The sequence below is a fragment of the Salmo salar genome, chromosome 26 (assembly GCF_965601325.2).
Source record: "Salmo salar chromosome 26, fSalSal1, whole genome shotgun sequence".
NCBI lineage: Eukaryota > Metazoa > Chordata > Actinopteri > Salmoniformes > Salmonidae > Salmo > Salmo salar.
Window position 1 is genome coordinate 9,947,727 of NC_138316.1, and position 20,962 is coordinate 9,968,688.

Genomic DNA, 20,962 nt, shown 5'->3' on the forward strand with positions numbered 1-20,962 from the left:
AAGACGCATTGAAGCGATTCTGTCGCCTCGTGGTGACCCAACGCCCTATTACGACACTTTATTTTGGGGTTTCCTTTATTTTGTCAGTCACCTGTATATTCCCCTACCTCTCGGAACAAGTACTAGCCTAAATCATTTTAAGAATGGAACAACTTATAAAAAAAAAAAGTGCAATAAGACAAGACTATTGATAAAAATACTCAAAATGCGGTTTAAGCAATCCAAACATCAACAGTGACTCATCAAATAAAGCCTTGCCGAATTCCCAGCGCATAAAATGCTTACAACTGATTTCCAGCATATCAGGACATAAAAACAATGTTAAACAGCATTGCAAACGTAAAGGCAAACAAACAATCTCAAAGGCTTGTTGCAATAATACAAGCACTACGGTGAAACCAATTGTTTGACTGTTAGCACAAAATATTACAGATCAGAATTACTCTCTAGTCCGTCAATATATATAAATAAATAATGTACAGCTCAACTGCAGCGATGTGTTAAAATTGAGACATGATGATTGGGCCCATGATGTCTGCAAAAATCAGTTGGACAACTTTAACCTGGTTCAACAATAGGCACCATTATAATTACTAATTACCAATGAAAACACAAATGGGATGAACACGTGCAAATTAAACTACAGCCAGCGCTATGCGATTAACCGAAATGTCGGTTATATTTAACTTATTGATCTCGGTTCAATTGTGCTTTTTCCCCCCCTGAGCTCAACATGCACATTGCGCCGTTTCTCTGGAGATAAAGCCAACTTCTCTCGTCTGTGTTTCTTTTACACCTGCTGCATTAGGTTAGTGTTGGGAAGACATGGAGAGAGAAGACAGAAGAATGGGCTCTCGAGAGGGATAGCGAGCAGCTGCTTCAAGGTATCTCTACCTGAAAATATATCTAAGTGATTGATAGTTGGTATTCAGTCATAAAAGTATAGCTTATTTACTTAACTACTAAAAGTGATTGTCAGACAGCATAGGCAGCAGCTGTATAGAAATGAAATAGTCAAATAAAATACAGAATTGAAATATTTTATTATAGTATCATAGAATGAATGATGATTAATAAGCAGTAATCTAGTCACTACCAACATTGGACTTCTGTTTTATTTTGTATAGAGCTGAGATGACATAATTAAATAGTCAAATAAAATGTAATGTAATATATAGAACTGTAATATTTTATAGTAAAGTCATGTAAATAAATGGCTAATAAGTTATAAGCAGTCACTACCAACATTGGACTTTTATTAATAGTTTATTTAGTGTAACATCATTCAACCCACAATGCATTTAAGGTAAAAACATTTTTTATTTATTTTTTTAAACGACCTCAAAAAGCACTAATCGCTCAGCACTAATTACAGCTGGCAGCTGCTTGAAATACACTGACTTGTTTGATGGAGAGCCTCCTCAGTTTGTGAACTCTGCACTCTAACTTAGAAAGGTATATTACTGTAATAATTACAATGCATTTATTTTTTTTTACTTGGGAGGGGGGGGGGTGAAAAAACTGATGCAGATTAAAAAGTAATCACTTGTGCTTAAACTAAAACAACCTCAGAGGCAGTTTTAAAAAAGCAGAAAGAGGGCAGTGAGATACATGTAGCACTTTCAGCAAATAAATGAATTGCTGTGCCTTAAATGGAATCTAACAGCCCAAGGCACAAAGCATGACAGGCTTGTTAGTAGGTTCCTCTGACATATAGAGGAAAGCCTTTACCAAGAGTACCGTGATGAAGGTTTCTCCAAGTACCATGACAATCACCACCAGGGGAAATAAATAGCATTCTTTATAAAAATGACTTGCTAGAAGAATGCTCAGTACAGTGTTGGACAAAGTCTGTTCCTTGGAGAGAATGAAGCACAAGCAGTCCTCAGGTTCAGTGTCACAATGATCATTATTCTCCAAGGGGAGAATCAAACAAGCATGAAGCATCCAGTGGTCCACATATTGTAAGAACGCTGGTCAGGTGACTTGGACCCGTGAGTAAAATGAGTACAAGTAGTATTTGAAAACATTAAAAAGGCAATTGTCCGAATCAAGTAGCCGACTTCATTTACAAACTTAGGAATACTCCTGACCAGTGACTAGAGTACTAGATAATCTTTGTCCTCTCGGGTAAGTTTGTGCATTTTTGGTAAAAGGCCACAGTCCACTTTGAAGGAAAAATGTGTAAAAAATTTAAAAGTTGCACTAAAAGCAGTCTAGTGTTCCTTTTTCCTGCATCCCCACCAGAGGGCAGAACTGAGGCATTCAAACATCTTCACTATCCCATGAATCCTGCCTATGGTGGAGTTTGTACATTTGTCAAGAGTCAATCTCATTGTGAATCTGACTGTAGCCGTTGGAGGGATCATGTTGCCGACAAAGCACAGCGAGCAGGAGGACGATAAGGAGGAAGAGCAAACAGCCACAAACTGCGAGTCCGATGACCACCTCTGATGAGACCAGAGAAGACAGTAGATATGACAAACACACAATATTAGTCGTTCCATGTCATTTCAGTAAGCCATGACACCCACCATCTCACCGTGTTCTGAAATAGCTCCTGCAGTTAAAAACATAAGCATTCTTGCAACTTTATTTTGTTGAAATATAATTTTATCTCTGAAAACAATTCAGCTAATTGCACCCAAAATTGGCCATTTTAAATAGATATAATTCATATATTTAATAAATATATTATCCAAATGGTCTCTTTTTTCCCCCTCTTTTCTAGGAGGTGGCTCAGCTTTAACATTGCCGATATATTGTAGCTTCCATCAATGTAATTGTCTGCATCATTTCCAATCCCCAATATATTATTTTTTAGGGGTAAAAAAAATAAATAATATACATTCGTTCAAAAGTTGAGTCATTTAGAATTGTCCTTGTTTTTGAAAGAAAAGCACATTTTTTGGTATAAATCACATCAAATTGATCAGAAATACAGTGAAGACATTGTTAATGTTGTAAATTACTAGTGTAGCTGGAAACAGCTGATTTTTATGGAATATCTACATAGACGTACAGAGGCCCATTATCAGCAACCATCACTCCTGTGTTCCAATGGCACATTGTGTTAGCTAATCCAAGTTTATCATTTTAAAAGGCTAATTGATCATTAGAAAACTCTTTTGCAATTATGTTTGCATAGCTGAATACTGTTGTTCTGATTAAAAAAGCAATAAAACTGGCCTTCTTTAGACTAGTTGAGTATCTGGAGCATCAGCATTTGTGGGTTCCATTACAGGCTCAAAATGACTAGAAACAAAGAACATTCTTCTGAAACTTGTCAGTCTATTCTTGTTCTGAGAAATGAAGGCTATTCCATGTGAGAAATGGCCAAGAAACTGAAGATCTCATACAACGCTGTGTACCACTCCCTTCACAGAACAGCGCAAACTTGCTCTAACCAGAATAGAAAGAGTGGGAAGCCCAGGTGCACAACTTAGCAAGAGGACAAGTACATTTTGAATGTCTAGTTTGAGAAACAGACGCCTCACAAGTCCTCAACTGGCAGCTTCATTAAATAGTACCCGCAAAACACCAGTCTCAATGTCAACAGTGAACAGGCGACTGACCTAGGCAGAGTTACAAAGAAAAAGCCATATCTCAGACTGGCCAATAGAAATACAATTTTAAGATGGGCAGAAGAACAGACAGTGGCCAGAGGAAGCTTGGAAAAAAGTGTTATGGACAGACAAATCTAAGTTTGAGGTGTTCAGATCACAAAGAAGAATATTCGTGAGACGCAGAAAAAAATAAAGATGCTGGAGGAATGCTTGACGCCATCTGTCAATCATGGTGGAGGCAATGTGATGGTCTGGGGGTGCTTTGGTGGTGGTAAAGTGGGAGATTTGTATAGGGTAAAAGGGATCTTGAAGAAGGAAGGCTATCACTCCATTTTGCAACGCCATGCCATATACTGTGGACGGCACTTAATTGGAGCCAATTTCCTCCTACAACAGGACAATGGCCCAAAGTACAGCTCCAAACTATACAATAACTATTTAGGAAAGAAGCAGTGAGCTGGTATTCTGTCTATAATGGAGTGGCCAGCATAGTCACGAGATCTCAACCCTATTGAGCTGTTTTGGGAGCAACTTGACCGTACAAAGAGCCCATCAAGTCAATCCAACTTGTGGGAGATGCTTCAGGAAGCATGGGGTGAAATCTCTTCAGACTACCTCAACAAATTGACAACTAGAATGCCAAAGGTCTGCAAGGCTGTAACTGCTGCAAATGGAGGATTCTTTGACGAAGGCAAAGTTTGAAGGAAACAATTACTATTAAAAATCATAATTTCCAATGTATTTTTCAACTAATTTCATGTATGTTTTCATGGAAAACAAGTGACCCCAAACGTTTGAACGGTAGTATATAACATTCTACTGGTTATAATAATTTTGTCAAATAATTTAAAGTTTTGAATCCGGTGACGTTTTGCATGTCAATTCAGAAACCATGTGCCATGGAATCGGTACAGTGCCTTGCAAAAGTATTCATCCCCCTTGGTGTTTTTCCTATTTGTAGCATTACAACCTGTAATTTGCATGTATTTTTTATTTGGATTTCATGTAATGGACACTCACAAAATAGTGAAATTTGGTGAAGTGAAATTAAAAACATGACTTGCTTCAAAAAGTTATAAAAAATAAAACACTGAAAAATGGTGCCTGCATATGCATTCAGCCCCCCTTTGCTATGAAGCCCCTAAATAACATCTGGTGCAACCAATTTACCTTCAGAAGTCACAATTAATTAAATAAAGTCCACCTGTGTGCAATCTAAGTGTCACATGATCTCAGTATATACGTTCTGAAAGGCCCCAGAGTCTGCAACACCACTAAGCAAGGGGCACCACCAATCAAGCGGCACCATGAAGACCAATGGAGCTCTCCAAACAGGTCAGGGACAAAGTTGTGGAGAAGTACAGATCAGGGTTGGGTTATAAAACATATCAGAAACGTTGAAAATCCCACGGAGCACCATTAAATCCATTATTACAGTGGGGGGAAAAAGTATTTGATCCCCTGCTGATTTTGTACGTTTGCCCACTGACAAAGAAAGGATCCGTCTATAATTTTAATGGTAGGTTTATTTGAACAGTGAGAGACAGAATAACAACAAAAATATCCAGAAAAACGCATGTCAAAAATGTTCTAAATTGATTTGAATTTTAATGAGGGAAATAAGTATTTCACCCCCTCTCAATCAGAAAGATTTCTGGCTCCCAGGTGTCTTTTATACAGGTAACGAGCTGAGATTAGGAGCACACTCTTCAAGGGAGTGCTCCTAACCGCAGCTTGTTACCTGTAAAAAAAGACACCTGTCCACAGAATCAATCAGATTCCAAACTCTCCACCATGGCCAAGACCAAAGAGCTTTCCAAGGATGTCAGGGACAAGATTGTAGACCTACACAAGGCTGGAATGGGCTACAAGACCATCGCCAAGCAGCTTGGTGAGAAGGTGACAACATTTGGTGCGATTATTCGCAAATGGAAGAAACACAAAAGAACTGTCAATATCCCTCGGCCTGGGGCTCCATGCAAGATCTCACCTCGTGGAGTTGCAATGATCATGAGAACGATGCGGAATCAGCCCAGAACTATACGGGAGGATCTTGTCAATGATCTCAAGGCAGCTGGGACCATAGTCACCAAGAAAACAATTGGTAACACACTACGCCGTGAAGGACTGAAATCCTGCAGCGCCCGCAAGGTCCCCCTGCTCAAGAATACATATACATTCCCGTCTGAAGTTTGCCAATGAACATCTGAATGACTCAGAGGACAACTGGTGAAAGTGTTGTGGTCAGATAAGACCAGAATGGAGCCCTTTGGCATCAACTCAACTCGCCGTGTTTGGAGGAGGAGGAATGCTGCCTATGACCCCAAGAACACCATCTCCACTGTCAAACATCGAGGTGGAAACATGCTTTGGGGGTGTTTTTCTGCTAAGGGGACAGGACAACTTCAGCGCATCAAAGGGACGATGGACGGGGCCATGTACTGTCAAATCTTGGGTGAGAACCTCCTTCCCTCAGCCAGGGCATTGAAAATGGGTCGTGGATGGGTATTCCAGCATGACAATGACCCAAAACACACAGCCAAGGCAACAAAGGAGTGGCTCAAGAAGAAGCACATTAAGGTCCTGGAGTGGCCTAGCCAGTCTCCAGACCTTAATCCCATAGAAAATCTGTGGAGGGAGCTGAAGGCTCGAGTTGCCAAACGTCAGCCTGGAAACCTTAATGACTTGGAGAAGATCTGAAAAGAGTGGGACAAGATCCCTCCTGAGATGTGTGCAAACCTGGTGGCCAACTACAAGAAACGTCTGACCTCTGTGATTGCCAACAAGGGTTTTGCCACCAAGTACTAAGTCATGTTTTACAGAGAGGTCAAATACTTATTTCCCTCATTAAAATGCAAATCATTTTATAACATTTTTTACGTGTTTTTCTGGATTTTTTTGTTGTTATTCTGTCTCTCACTGTTCAAATAAACCTACCATTAAAATTATAGACTGATAATTTCTTTGTAAGTGGGCAAACGTACAAAATCAGTGGGGGATCAAATACTTTTTCCCACCGCTGTACAAAAATTGAAAGAATACGGCACCACAAACCTGCAAAGAGAGGGCCGCCCACCAAAACTCACGGACCAGGCAAGGAGGGCATTAATCCGAGAGGCAACAAAGACACCAAAGATAACCCTGAAGGAGCTGCGGAGATTGGAGTATCTGTTCATAGACCACTTCAAGCCGTACACTCCACAAAGCTGGGCTTTAATGAAGAGTGGACAGAAAATAGCTATTGCTTAAAAAAATAAATAAGAAAACACGTTTGGTGTTCGCCAAAAGGCATGTGGGAGATTCCCCAAACATATGGAATAAGGCACTCTGGTTAGATGAGACTAAAATTGAGCTTTTTGGCCATCAAGGAAAACGCTATGTCTGGCACAAACCCAACAACTCCCATCACCCCGAGAACATCATCATCACAGTGAAACATGGTGGTGTCAGCATCATGCTGTGGGTATGTTTTTCCATCAGCAGGGACTAGGAAACTGGTCAGAATTGAAGAAATGATGGATGGTGCTAAATACAGGGAAATTCTTGAGGGAAACCTGTTTGTCTTCCAGAGATTTGAGACTGGGACGGAGGTACACCTTCCAGCAGGACAATGACCCTAAGCATACTGCTAAAGCAACACTCGAGTGGTTTAAGGGGAAACATTTAAAAGTCTTGGAATGGCCTAGTCAAAGCCCAGACCTCAATCCAATTGAGAATCTGTGGTATGACTTAAAGATTGCTGTACACCAGCAGAACCCATCCAACTTGAAGGAGCTGGAGCAGTTTTGCCTTGAAGAATGGGCAAAAATTCCAGTGGCTAGATGTTCCAAGCTTGTAGAGACGTACCCCAAGAGACTTGCAGCTGTAATTGCTGCAAAAGGTGGCTCTACAAAGTATTGACTTTAGGGGGGTGAATAGTTATGCACGGTCAAGGTATTTTTTTCTGTCTTATTTCTTGTTTGTCTCACAATAAAACATATTTTGCATCTTCAAAGTGGTAGTTATGTTGTGTAAATCAAATGATACAAAAAAATCTATTTTAATTCCAGGTTGTAAGGCAACAAAATAGGAAAAATGCCAAGGGGGGTGAATACTTTCGCAAGCCACTGTACATAAAAAATCTCTTCAACTATTTAGCAATTTGGTCTTTACTGCAGGGCAGACAGATAAGTTCTTTACTTTTTCCCCCCTTCCCTTCCATTTGAGATTATTTAGTTTTCAAATAACCGAAAGTGAGCGGTTATAATCTGAATAAAGGGAAAAAAGGCCATTCTTGAACATGGGGTGAGACATACTAATTTGCTAGAGAACCAGTTTCGATTTAAGTATAACTTTTGTATGACTGATGCCTTTAGTGAGAGGTCTAATGTTTTAATATTTAATCATTTCTGCCCTCAGAATTCATATTCATTATATAAACAGGCCTGTTTAATTTATGTCCCATCATACATACTGGTATTAACAGGAAGTTATTGCAGCTTTCAACTTGCTCTTTAAAGTTGTAATAGTAGAACGCACAAGGTGCAATTTCGAAAATGGGTAGTGCATCACCTGTTCCTCTTGTCAGTCATTACATACCTTAGAGAGCCATTTATAACCTGTCAGAAATGTAAAAATCAACTAGCTCATGCCAGCTAATGTTTTTTAGCTAGGTTTTTTAACCCATAGATTTTGTAATCACTCAAATATCTCATGAATACACACCTGGCAAAATGTTCTCTCCGGCAACAAGAGGGGTGTGAACAGTGTGTCATGAACCGGGCTTAAGCAGATAGACGAGGAGTGCACGGGGGGGGAGGTGGGGCGTGGAATGTTCCCCAATGCTGGATGGGGGGCTTGAGTGAAAGAGTTTGGGAAAGAGGTTTTTTTTTTGGGGGGGGGGGGGGGTCTATAGGTGGCTTTTGACAATTATTTTGAACTCCTTACTCATTGGAAAGAAGTTTGGTCCAAGTTGGATGTTGGGTACTATATTGAATATTATATGAACCCTATAAATTAAAATTGGCAATTTAGGTGCAATTTAATTAGGCTAATTTCTCAGAGATCAAATGACATTTCAACAAAATAATGTTGACTGAATGCTTATCTTTTCCGTTTCTAACTACAGAAACCATTTCAGAACAATCTGAGACAGTGGGTGTCAAAATCCTCTTTCTTGTATCTTTTTAATTAAAGGGATACTTCGGGATTTTGTCCCTTTATCTATTTCCCCCAGAGTCAGATGAACTCGTGGATACCATTTTGCGTGTCTAGTATGAAGGAAGTAGGAGATAGCATTGGCTTGCGAAACTTACTAGCGTTAGCGCAATGACTGGAAGTCTATGGGTAACGCTAGTCAGCAACTTTTTTCAAACTGCACAGAGACATAAAAATGGTATCTAAGAGTTCATCTGACACTGGGGAATTAGATAAACGGCTTCTGCCAAAATCCTGAAGTATCCCTTTAAAGTGGAATGACCCTTACTCAACACATTCTATGACTTCAAGGCTCTTTATCAAATGGCCCTTGATACTATCATTCATACCTGTATCCTTTGTAGGAGACTCCACCATGCACTCCTTGTCCCAATCCTCTGGGATGGATGGTTTGGTGAGGCGCACAAAGTCCTCTAGGGGGCAGAAGAGGTCACAGCTAGGTACAGCCAGTTGGTAAGGCGCTCTTCTGCTGTCATTGCGGTAGAACATGGCCACTGTGAATGATCTAAAGAGGAGGTAAACTTTCTATATCAGACTGACAGCAGATCTCAAAATCGGATATATATATTTATTTTGAATGAATTTAGCTTATCCCAGATAATACAATATAACTACACAAAGCTTGGAATAGCTATTTGGGTCTTATTCCATCACAGTACAACCTACCCGTTGTCTTCCTGATAGAGTTCAAATATGTGGCAGGAGGCATAGGGCGGCTGCTTTCCATTGAAAATATTCAAACTCGACTGCAAAGCCACAATGGTGGTGTCATGCTGAAAAGTAACACAAAAGACTCATGCATTTGATTAGGGAAGGGCAACTTTGATGGGGGTGGGGGCCACACACACAAAAAAAATAATGAGGGGCCACAGTGGCTCGTCGGTATGCGTACCCACATTTACACAGCCCACCCTGCAATTCTACACATTTTGCCATGGGGCGGAGCAATGGCCCCACCCCAGTCGGTAATTCGGCCATGCTTACTACAAGTTTACATGACTGGCCACTAAACTAAATTACCACTCAAAAAATTGCTGACATGGCTTAATTGAGTGACCGCTGATGCACAACCAAATCTCAAAAGTCCACCTTGTGTATTTTATTATTCTAACTCTAAAGAGTAAGTTGAGACCCCGATTGAGTTCTCCTCCCCCAAAAATTGAAATTGATCCGCGGGCCTACAAAACAGGGGCCGCCGGCCGCATGGGCCACCAGTTACCCGTCCCTGCATTAGATTAACAATTTCCAGCAAACAGGCTAAAGCATCCACATAAAAAGGAGATCATGCACAAGATTTAAAAGCTTACCGCAGAGAGCATCATCATCTTCAGACGGCGATTAGAGTTGGGAAGTGCAGACTCTGAGATGTTATTTACAATGCTACCCAATAGGACACCTATTTGATGGAATAGTAAAAGCATGTGAGCAGTTATCTAGACAATTTGAGAAGATTTACCATCTCTTATCTCATTCCTTCAGTGCTATTGGCATTACATAAAACATCAGCTGACTTCAAATGGTGGGTGTGGGGTTAGTCTTATCTCGATGATGTGCAAAGTAGTTTAACCGTTTGGCTTAGTATGCTCAACTCAAAGATGTATGAGTGCATATTCAAATCTCTAGTCACTCTTCCATATATTTGATGGCCATATGAATAATTGCAATAACTAAACGGAGTGGCTGCCGATCCAACTTTTATGGACCCCTCTTCCCGACAGCTAAAAGGTCCCGAAGCTTCTGCGCATGTGCGGGATCCTCTACTTTACGCAGTTTGTGATCTACCCGTAGAGAACAGGCTACTCTGGCAAATGGTGAATCAATGTCTGCAAAAGCACAGAATGATAGTATTCTACATAACATAATTTAATACCATTGTATTGAAGTTACTGTAAGAAACGCCACCTCATTTCTTGTGTGATTTTAGGATGGTTGTGCAAATGGTCACATTTCTCTCATGTGGCCAAGAATTTGTGTGAGGGTATTTTCTGTTAAACCTTAATAATGCTTTTGTACTAAAATAACTGTCTTTAAGCCTAGGCATTGGGCTTGAGTTCATTTCTTAAACAAACTCATAAGATAGAAATGTGTGCGCATTAATAGAGGCCTGTTCTAACTGTTCTGTGTGTGTAGAATGACCATGATGTCTGGGCACTCAGCCAAGACTAGACAGAAACGTACTGGTTCCTCTAAAGTTTACTCTGTCTCCAGTTAAGGTTATATCCTGCACACCAATGATAAAACTATTCTGTTTGGAGCCTGTTTATGGGAGAAATATTAAGGGGGGTGTGTGTGTGTGTGTGTGTGTGTGTGTGTGTGTGTGTGTGAGACCAGTACGACCATACATCATCTGGGCCGACAGTGAAAGGCACTTGATTGGCCAATTTGGGGGAACCGTTGAGCTACTATTAGAGGAAGTATGTCTGGAGAGACTTCCTGTCATTCTGGCCCCTATTGTCCTCACTCAGTTGCAACTGACTGAGGCAATCTTTTCAACCAGTTGTTTCCCCTCACACAGACAGTCGCGAAAGTATTCATCCCCCTTGGCATTTTTCCTATTTTGTTGCCTTACAACCTGCAATGAAAATAGATTTTTTGGGGGGGTTTGTATCAATTGATTTACACAACATGCCTACCACTTTGAAGATGCAAAATATATTTTTTTATTGTTTAACAACAAATGACCAAAAAACTGAAAACTTGAGCGTGCATAACTATTCACCCCCCCAAAGTCAATACTTTGTAGAGCCACCTTTTGCAGCAAGTCTCTTGGGGTACGTCTCTATAAACTTGGCACATCTAGCCACTGGGATTTTTGCCCATTCTTCAAGGCAAAACTGCTCCAGCTCCTTCAAGTTGGATGGGTTCCGCTGGTGTACAGCAATCTTTAAGTCATACCACAGATTCTCAATTGGATTGAGGTCTGGGCTTTGACTGGGCCATTCCAAGACTTTTAAATGTTTCCCCTTAAACCACTCGAGTGTTGCTTTAGCAGTATGCTTAGGGTCATTGTCCTGCTGGAAGGTGAATCTCCGTCTCGGTCTCAAATCTCTGGAAGACTGAAACAGGTTTTCCTCAAGAATTTCCCTGTATTTAGCGACATCCATCATTCCTTCAATTCTGACCAGTTTCCCAGTCCCTGCCGATGGAAAAACATACCCACAGCATGATGCTGCCACCACCATGCTTCACTGTGGGGATGGTGTTCTCAGGGTGATGAGAGGTGTTGGGTTTCTACCAGACATAGCATTTTCCTTGATGGCCAAAAAGCAAAATTGTTGTCTCATTTGACCAGAGTACCTTCTTCCACATGTTTGGGGAGTCTCCCACATGCCTTTTGACAAACACCAAACATGTTTGCTTACTTTTTTCTTTAAGCTATGGCTTTTTTCTGGCCACTCTTCCGTAAAGCCCAGCTCTGCAGAGTGTACGGCTCCAATCTCCGCTGTGGAGCTTTGTAGCTCCTTCAGGGTTATATTTGGTCTCTTTGTTGCCTTTCTGATTAATGCCCTCCTTGCCTGGTCTGTGAGTTTTGGTGGGCGGCTCTCTCTTGGCAGGTTTGTTGTGGTGCCATATTCTTTCAATGTCTTAATAATGGATTTAATGGTGCACCGTGGGTTGTTCAAAGTTTCAGATATTTTTTTTTATAACCCAACCTTGATCTGTACTTCTCCACAACTTTGTCCCTGACCAGTTTGGTCTTCATGGTGCCGCTTGATTGGTGGTGCCACTTGCTTAGTGGTGTTGCAGACTCTGGGGCCTTTCAGAACAGGTGTATATATACACACTGAGATCATGTGACACTTAAAGTCCATCTTATTTAGGGGCTTCATAGCAAAGGGGTGAATACATATGCATGCACCACTACCGTTTTTTAAATATTTTAGAATTTTTTGAAACTAGTTATATTTTTCATTTCACTTGACTAATTTGGACTATTTTGTGAATGTCCATTACATGAAATCCAAATAAAAATATATTTAAATTACAGGTTGTAATGCAATAAAATAGGAAAAGTGCCAAGGGGGATGAATACTTTGCAAGGCACTGTACATAGGGTCACGTGTTTTTTCAGATGTTTGCATGGGATAACTTGACTATATAAGGCTTCGGTTACTCTTTGTACAGGAGGCTCTCACTCCAGTCGACCTACGTGTGTGGTGCAACCAGCATCCTTATTATAATCCGTTTTTAATAAAAGTGATATTTTGATTATTGACTTTGCCTCTCCTCATTATTAGTTAAAGGTAGAATTTCCACCACATTTGTCTGTTCTATTCATTCCATTTCTATGCATTTAAACCTATCCGACAGGCAAAATCCAGATAGAACTTTTGAAAAACTGGCAGTTGGCATTACCTCCTTGGAGCCGGCTTTTCTCCTGATGCTTGTAGACCTCAAACATGATTTCAAAGCCAAAGTCCTTGAGCTTCCTCAGATCATCCATGATGTTAGGGGTTACCCAGTCAGGAGCGGTCATGTTGTGCCTTGCCTTAAATTACATGGATGGAGAATGAAAACTAAAAGCCCAATATAATCATGACACTGCATCAAGGTGAAATTACACAACAAGGTTTGTAAGATAATATAATTCAATCTACATGCTGTTGTATCTAAAGTAAAATAGCATGATATTGCTACCATTACAGTATAGAACATCGAATAAAACAAGGTTACCGAGGTAACCACCAATAAAATGAAAGTAGATATAGGCTACATTTCTTATTGAACACATTTCTTGATATACAAATTATTGTTTTGATCTGGCCGGAGACAATCTATGACCACATTGCTGCATTTGTGTCTCCCCAACCATTTCCAAATGTCTTTACATGGCAGGTTGATTTCAGCTGACCAGAATAGACTGACATATGACTTCCCGCACCTCTCAACAGTCACAAGGCTGAGTAGCCACAGCACCAGTTCACAGTTCTGTTTTCACTTTCATAAACCACTGTGGTTCCTCGCTAGCTAAAACGTTGCCTGTTGGAACATTTCACATAGTAACTTAAAAGTTTAACATTCACTTAATCTGTATGATTTATGGCAAACTGTACGGTGGAAATTCTGTAACGTTTCGCAAAATATATTCTGCATGGATAGTAAGCAAAGTGATAAAACTGTAAGGAATTATAGCCATTATAGGTAATATAAGCTGCTTACCTCACAGAACAGGGTGTCATAGACACTCCAAACAGTCTCAATGTTGGTGTTCTTCAGACCAGTTCTCTCCTGTATCATTGTTATTAAATCCTGTAACAGCAAAGGACCAAACAATGATAATCTAGACAAGGGGCAGATCGTCAATCAGTGCCAGAAGAGTAGCGTTTTTTCAAAAATGTCTTAGTGGCAGAAAATTCATCTTGGGTCCCTGAGGCAAATTGAATCCTTGTGAGGAGGCACCCATGTCCAGAATTTCAAGACTTTAGGTCAAACGGGGTTAGGGACGGTACATTTCAAAGTTTGCATTTTCAATCACTTGTTATAGCGCCACCATCTGGCCAATCAGTTTCATTCGTAAATGCAGATCTCTGGCAAGATGCATAATTCACAGAAGTTTTGTCAAAATTGACCCAGAGCTGCCTTTGATATTGCATGTGATGAACGAAAATACAAATGTACTAACAGTTTGTGCCTCGCAAACCATAGACAGTTAATGAAAAGGTAATCACTTTTCATAGGAATAAGTCTCTAGCCTCATTAGCCAGTCTTCACCTTAATTTCAGTGACACTTACTTTGTATAGAAATGTCACGTTGAGGTACTTTTCTGAGCGTTCGGTCTCATTCATGAGGATTTTATAACGAGGGCAACCCGGAATGGGAAACGACAAAAGCTGAAATATAAATACATTTTAGATGGAAACATTAGTATGGAGGTAGCCAATAACTTATTCTTTAAAACAGAATCATATTCAGAATGTATTTTGTGGCAGCTGTCCATCTTTGGATGTCACCCAAGACCTCAGCACCCTGCTCACCCTCTCCTCAGCCTGGGGTACAGTGTGAACAGGAATAGGCTGCCACTCCAGTGTTGGGTTGAAGACCTGTGATCCATTGGGAGGGTAAAATCCAGCTAAGTTGGCCTCTGCACTCATCAAGGTCCGGTCATAGTCTGTGCTTCTCACAGAAATCTAGACAATGAACAATAGGAGGGGTAGTGGTTATCACTGAAACAAGATACTTATTTTTGCAGTTGTGGCTACAGCCTAGAGCTGGTTTTACTTACTTCAAGCCCTAGTGCATTGTTGGAAGAGAGTCCATTATTTGGACAGAGTGCACAGTTTGTTTAACATGGGCGATACACACAATATAATTTGCAAATCTTTATCTTCACTTTTCTCATTGAAATGATTGTGGACAGAGATAGTTTCAACAAGGAACAAACCATAAATTACCTCACGTCGGTCATAGGTATCATTGAGAAAACCCTGATAGCGTTTCCGCAGCACCTGTCCCAGCTCAAAGTGCTGCCTCATTCCTTCCTGTAGGGATCATAGAAACGGTGTGCTTTTAGTACTTTTAGTGCTTTTAGTCCTTCCTCAACACTCATTCTAGCTTGGGTAAAAGTTAGTTTGAGGTATCATTCCACTCCTTGTCAAGTTGGCAGGTAGCCTAGTGGTTAGAGCGTTGGAAGGTTGCTGGATCGAATCCCCAAGCCGACAAGGTAAAAATCGGTTGTTCGGCCAATGAACAAGGCAGTTAACCCACTGTTTCCCTGTAGGCCGTCATTGTAAATAAGAATTTGTTCTTAATGGACTTGCCTAGTTAAATATAAAAGCTAAACATGGCATTTGCATGACACTGAGTACAAGTAGTGGAATGTTAGCAAAGCAGGTTCTGGATTTTAGGCTAGTGTTATTCAGTCAAAATACATGTTTGGCCTTTACCTGCGAGAGCTGTCCAAAGCCCTGAGGCCAAGAGCTCTCCTGGTAGCGATCAGTAGGGTAGGCTTTGACAGGGGATCGGTCACCGTGACGGTAGAGCTAGGTAAAACATGTAATAGGATACAGACATAGTTCAACATTGAAAATCTATTAAAGTCACCCAAACATGATATTCTAGGTAAGTGACAAACGGGTTGGACTAGCTGTTCCATTTCAAGCACAAGCAGCATAAATAAGTTCAGAGAAACCCACACCACAACTAGGCTAAACTCAATAAATGTGTATTTTGTCTTGCATTAACATAGCCACACTTACTAAAGCAAACTCAACATAGTAACAATCCAGTATCGTGGTTCATCCAATAAAAAAAGTCAATCTTATTTGTGACCTTAGTTAAAGTTACGTGAAATAGTCATTGGGGTCACACACTAACGTTAGCTTGTACAGACCTAAAACAGGCAACAGTGAATCCTTATTAGCTTAACGTTAGCTAGATACAAAGTACTAACTGTCCAGACTCGATATTGTTAACCAGAGCCAAGGCTAGCCAACAGCAGAACATGTTCTGCTAGCTATCGTTATTTCCTCTAGCTGTCGAACTTCAGCTAAACAAGTCAACTTGCATATCAACTATATACGATAGATAACTAGCATACTCACCACAGTTACAAATGTCAGTCTTCTGTCTCCAACAACTTTGCCTAACACAACGAACATTGTCAATAATAGCAATATAGTTGCGTTCATCTTCAACGGGTGGTCGTTAGAAACTGTACCTATATCACAACCATTCAGAATAGAGTTGTGGACACAAACAAGCTAGATAATAACTTCTTCGGTAGGGTTTATCGGCGGTTGGCATCCAACGTTATGGTGCATTACCGCCACCTACTGTACTGGAGTGTAGGCCAGAGACAGGGAGAAACGAAATCCTACCTGCCCTTTGCTCTTAAAAAGCTAACAAAATATTCGAGACTATATCTAATGATGTGCCTACTCAATATACTCTTTAAACTAATTTCCTGTATCCCCTTCTCCCTCATACTATATCTCATCCTCTCTCTTTCCCTCCAATAATGTCCACACTGTATCAGTACATGTTCCACTGTCTCTGTTTCCTGGCTATACTCACATTTTCCTGTTGCTTTCCTATCACACGCAAGGCCTTATTCAACTGGCTGTGTCCCACCCTTAATCTTGTAAATATAGCCTCCTCTCTTCTGTCCCTCCCCAACTTTCCTCTGTACTTGAAATAAATGCCTACCATTACTATCTCTATTTCACTGCTCCTGCCATTTCTCCACCATCACTGTCGATATCATGCTTTTTGCCTCTGCCTTGCTCATTGAAACTACCACATCAACATCCCCACTACTTAGTGGTTGTTTAGCCAGTACATCGACTGCCTCGTTCCACTCCACTCCCACGAGCTGGGACCCATGTAAATATTATCTGTATACCCATTTATTTACTCCTGCCATGGGTTTGTAGCACCTCATAAAGCAGATTGTTTGCGACGTGATATAAGGAACTGGAGACTCCTTAGCACTGCACATGAATCCGAGCAAATAACTACACTTTCTGGCTTAACTTCCTCCACCCACCGCAAGGCCAACAGTATGGCCATCATCTCTGCCGTATATACAGCCAGATGATCTGTAATACGTTTCCTAACTCGCACCCCACATTCCTGCGCTACAAATGCTGAACCAGTACGTCCTGTCCTTGGATCCTTTGAACCATCTGTGTATATGGCCACAAAATTCTGATACACAGTATCCAGACGTCTCTTAAACAAATCAGATGAATCAACACCCTCCCCATCTTTCCCTAGTCTCTCCAATACTGCTAGATCTACTACTGGAGGTGGGAGTAGCCATGGTGGATTCACAGGGATAGCTACCGTTGGATTAAACTCCCTTCCATACAGTCCCATCTCCTTCGCCTGGGTATTACCCACCCACCCAAAGCTCGTGTTCTGTCTTCGCTCATGTTCCCAGCATGCCCGAAATCCCTTTCGCAGGATGAGATACCCCATGTCCCTGTAGGCTAACCCAATAATTCATTGCCAGCTGCTGTCTCCTAATCTGCAATGGCATATCCCCCATCTCCACTTGTAGTGCAGCCACTGGGGATGTCTGAAACGCCCCACTACATATTCTGAGTCCTTGTCCCTGTATGACATCTAGCCTTTCCAATGATGTACGGGCTGCCGAACCATACACTATACTTCCATAGTCTATTACAGATTGGATCAATGCAACATATATGATCTTCAATGAGGCACACCCAGCCCCCCACTCCTTCCCTGTCAGACAGTGCATCACATTTAGTATCTTCTTACACTTCCCACCACTCTCTCAATGTGTTCTGCCCAAGTCATTCTAGTATCAAAGTATACCCCAAGGAACCTGAAGGCCCCCACCCTCTCCAAGTTTCTCCCATATAACCTCAAGCATACCTCATCTCCCACCTTCCTCCTGGTAAAGAACACTGAGTTCTCTACAGAGAACCTGAATCCCCACATGAATGCCCACCACTCTACCTCATCAATTGCTTCCTGTACCTTCCTGACTATATATGGCACATTTCTTCCCCTCTTCCATAAGGCCCCGTCATCTGCAAATAACGACCTCCCAATATCCGGCTGTACCTGAGAGTAAACATCATTGATCATGATTGAGAACAAGAGGACTAATCACGCTCCTCTGTGGTGTACCATTATCCACCATGTAGCTGCCTGAGAGAGACTTCCCCATCCTCAACTGGAAAGACCTTCCAAACAGGAAATCCTTTATCCAGTTGTACATTCTTCCTCCTACCCCCATAATATCAAGCTTGATTAACAACCCCTCCTTCCACATCATACGCTTTCTCCACATCAAAAAATACAGCTACAACAGTCCTTGTTCACCTGAGCCTTCCTGGCCTCTGCTTCTCAGCAGAGCACTGGGTCCATTGTTCCCCTACCCCCTGCTCTCCAGGAAGTAAGTTAGCCTCTCCGTTATCATACGCTCCATAATCTTACATACATGTGATGTTAAGGCTTTTGGCCGATACCTTGTATGCCTCGTTGGGTCCTTCCCCGGCTTCCGGATTGGTACCACTACTGCCTCTTTCCAGCTGCCTGGTAGTTTCCCCTCCTCCCACATTCTGTTGTACACCAATACCTTACCTTTCCCCTCCTCCCACACTCTGTTGTACACCAATACCTTATCAACACCAATACCTTATCCAGTGCCTCATCACTAATATCGGCCAGCTTAACACAACACACCTCATCTTTCCCAGGTGAAGTTAAAGCAGCCTTACCTATTGCCCTTTTCACCTCTGCCATTGTAAATGGTGCATTCAACGCATCATTTACATCCTCCCTCCTATCCAGCACTCCAGGATGCTTCTCTCTCGTTCTCGCCCCCCCCCCCCCCCGGGCCTGCTTATACTGCATCAGATGTTGGAAGTTGTGTCCTTTTCAGTGCTCCAAATGCCCTGTTCCTACTCCTCACCATTGTCCCACACTCCTCCGTCCACCGCGGGACTGCTTTCCTCCTCCTCCTCCCTGAACTCTTAGATATCACCTCAGTAGCTGCCCCCACTAAAGCTTCTTTCAACCAGTTATTCATACTATCCACTTCCCCTCTCAAATCCACCTGAGCCATCACCCGCTCACTTAACTCCTGAAACTGATCCCACTTTGCCCTTTCAAACACCCACCTGCCTACTCCATCCACTGACTCCTCCTCCTCCCTCTGGCCTACTGTGCATAGTATGGGGTAATGATCACTCTCTACTGTCTACAACTCCCATACCTCCCACTCACAGATTCCTGCCATCACATTAGATACCAGAGTGAGGTCCAATGCAGACTCTTTCCCTGTAACTACATCAATCCTGGTCCCTCGGCCATCATTCAGGCACACCAGAGCTTTAACTTCTATCAGATTTTCCATCACTTGGCCATTTCCAACCACCCAGAGCGTGTTGTGGGCATTAAAATCCCCACACCACATGACCTAACTTCTATCCTGGCTCTCCACCCTCTCCAACTCTTCTAGGTCCAATACCTGAAAAGGATTATAGTAGTTCACTACCACTATCATCCCTCCTCTCAACTACACCTCCACCTCCACATATTCCTGTTCAATACCTTTGCCTAGCATCCTGTAGGGAAGTCCTTGCTTTATGAAGATGGCACATCCCCCCCCCCCCCACACCTCTGTCCCTACGAACCACAACATATCCCTGTATTATAAACTACACATTAATTTTGAGCCATGTTTCCTGCACACAAATCACATCAGACTTAGTTGGCATATCCACAATGTATTTCTTGAACTCCTACCCATTAGCCAACAGACTTCGGGCATTCCATTGTAGTACTACCACCATAACTAAGATTAGAGGTCGACCGATTAATTGGAATGGCCGATTAATTAGGGGCGATTTCAAGTTTTCATAACAATCGGAAATCGGTATTTTTGGACAAAGATTTGGCCGATCTTTTTTTTTTTTTACACCTTTATTTAACTAGGAAAGTCAGTTAAGAACACATTCTTATTTTCCATGATGGCCTAGGAACGGTGGGTTAACTGCCTTGTTCAGAGGCAGAATGACAGATTTTTACCTTGTCAACTCGGGGATTCAATCTTGCAACCTAACGGTTAACCAGTCCAACGCTCTAACCACCTGCTTTACATTGCACTCCACGAGGAGCCTGCCTGTTACGCGAATGCAGTAAGAAGCCAAGGTAAGTTGCTAGCTAGCATTAAACTTGTCTTATAAAAAATAATCAATCAATCATAATCACTAGTTAACTACACATGGTTGATGATATTACTAGTTTATCTAGCCTGTCCTGCGTTGCATATAATCGATGCGGTGCGCATTCGCGAAAAAGGACTGTCGTTGCTCCAACGTGTACCTAACCATAAACATCAATGTCTTTCTTAAAATCAATACACAAGTATATATTTTTAAACCTTCATATTTAGTTAACATTGCCTGCTAACATTAATTTCTTTTAACTAGGGAAAATGTGTCACTTCTTGCAACAGAGTCGGGGTATATGCAGCAGTTTGGGCCGCCTGGCTCGTTGCGAACTGTGTGAAGACTATTTCTTCCTAACAAAGACAGCCAACTTTGCCAAACGGGGGATGATTTAACAAAAGTGCATTTGCGAAAAAAGCACAATCGTTGCACGACTGTACCTAACCATAAACATCAATGCCTTTCTTAAAATCAATACACAGAAGTATATATTTTTAAACCTGCATATTTAGCTAAAAGAAATCCAGATTAGCAGGCAATATTAACCTGGT

At 41.5% G+C, this 20,962-nt stretch overlaps 1 protein-coding gene across 1 annotated transcript; it reads right to left on the reverse strand.

Moving 5' to 3' along the window:
* Positions 1-1,482: 1,482 nt before the first annotated feature.
* Positions 1,483-16,499, reverse strand: LOC106587103 (lysosomal acid phosphatase). Its single transcript, XM_014175099.3, has 11 exons — positions 16,305-16,499; positions 15,648-15,743; positions 15,156-15,242; positions 14,739-14,891; positions 14,496-14,594; positions 13,923-14,012; positions 13,119-13,251; positions 10,070-10,158; positions 9,429-9,535; positions 9,092-9,267; positions 1,483-2,450 (listed from the first exon to the last, which is right to left on the reverse strand). Exons 1-11 carry the CDS (start codon positions 16,389-16,391, stop codon positions 2,320-2,322), a joined length of 1,248 nt encoding a protein of 415 aa, XP_014030574.2. The 5' UTR covers positions 16,392-16,499; the 3' UTR covers positions 1,483-2,319.
* Between the last annotated feature and the right edge of the window lie 4,463 nt (positions 16,500-20,962).

Bases quoted from the DNA above. Each gene is read 5' to 3' on its own strand.
- LOC106587103 (XM_014175099.3), bottom strand. From the start codon at position 16,391: ATGAACGCAACTATATTGCTATTATTGACAATGTTCGTTGTGTTAGGC. The intron at 14,595-14,738 runs GTGAGCAGGGTG...TTTATATTTCAG, and splicing joins TACCCCAGGCTGAGGAGAGG to CTTTTGTCGTTTCCCATTCC. The intron at 14,013-14,495 runs GTAAGTGTCACT...TTGCTGTTACAG, and splicing joins ACGTGACATTTCTATACAAA to GATTTAATAACAATGATACA.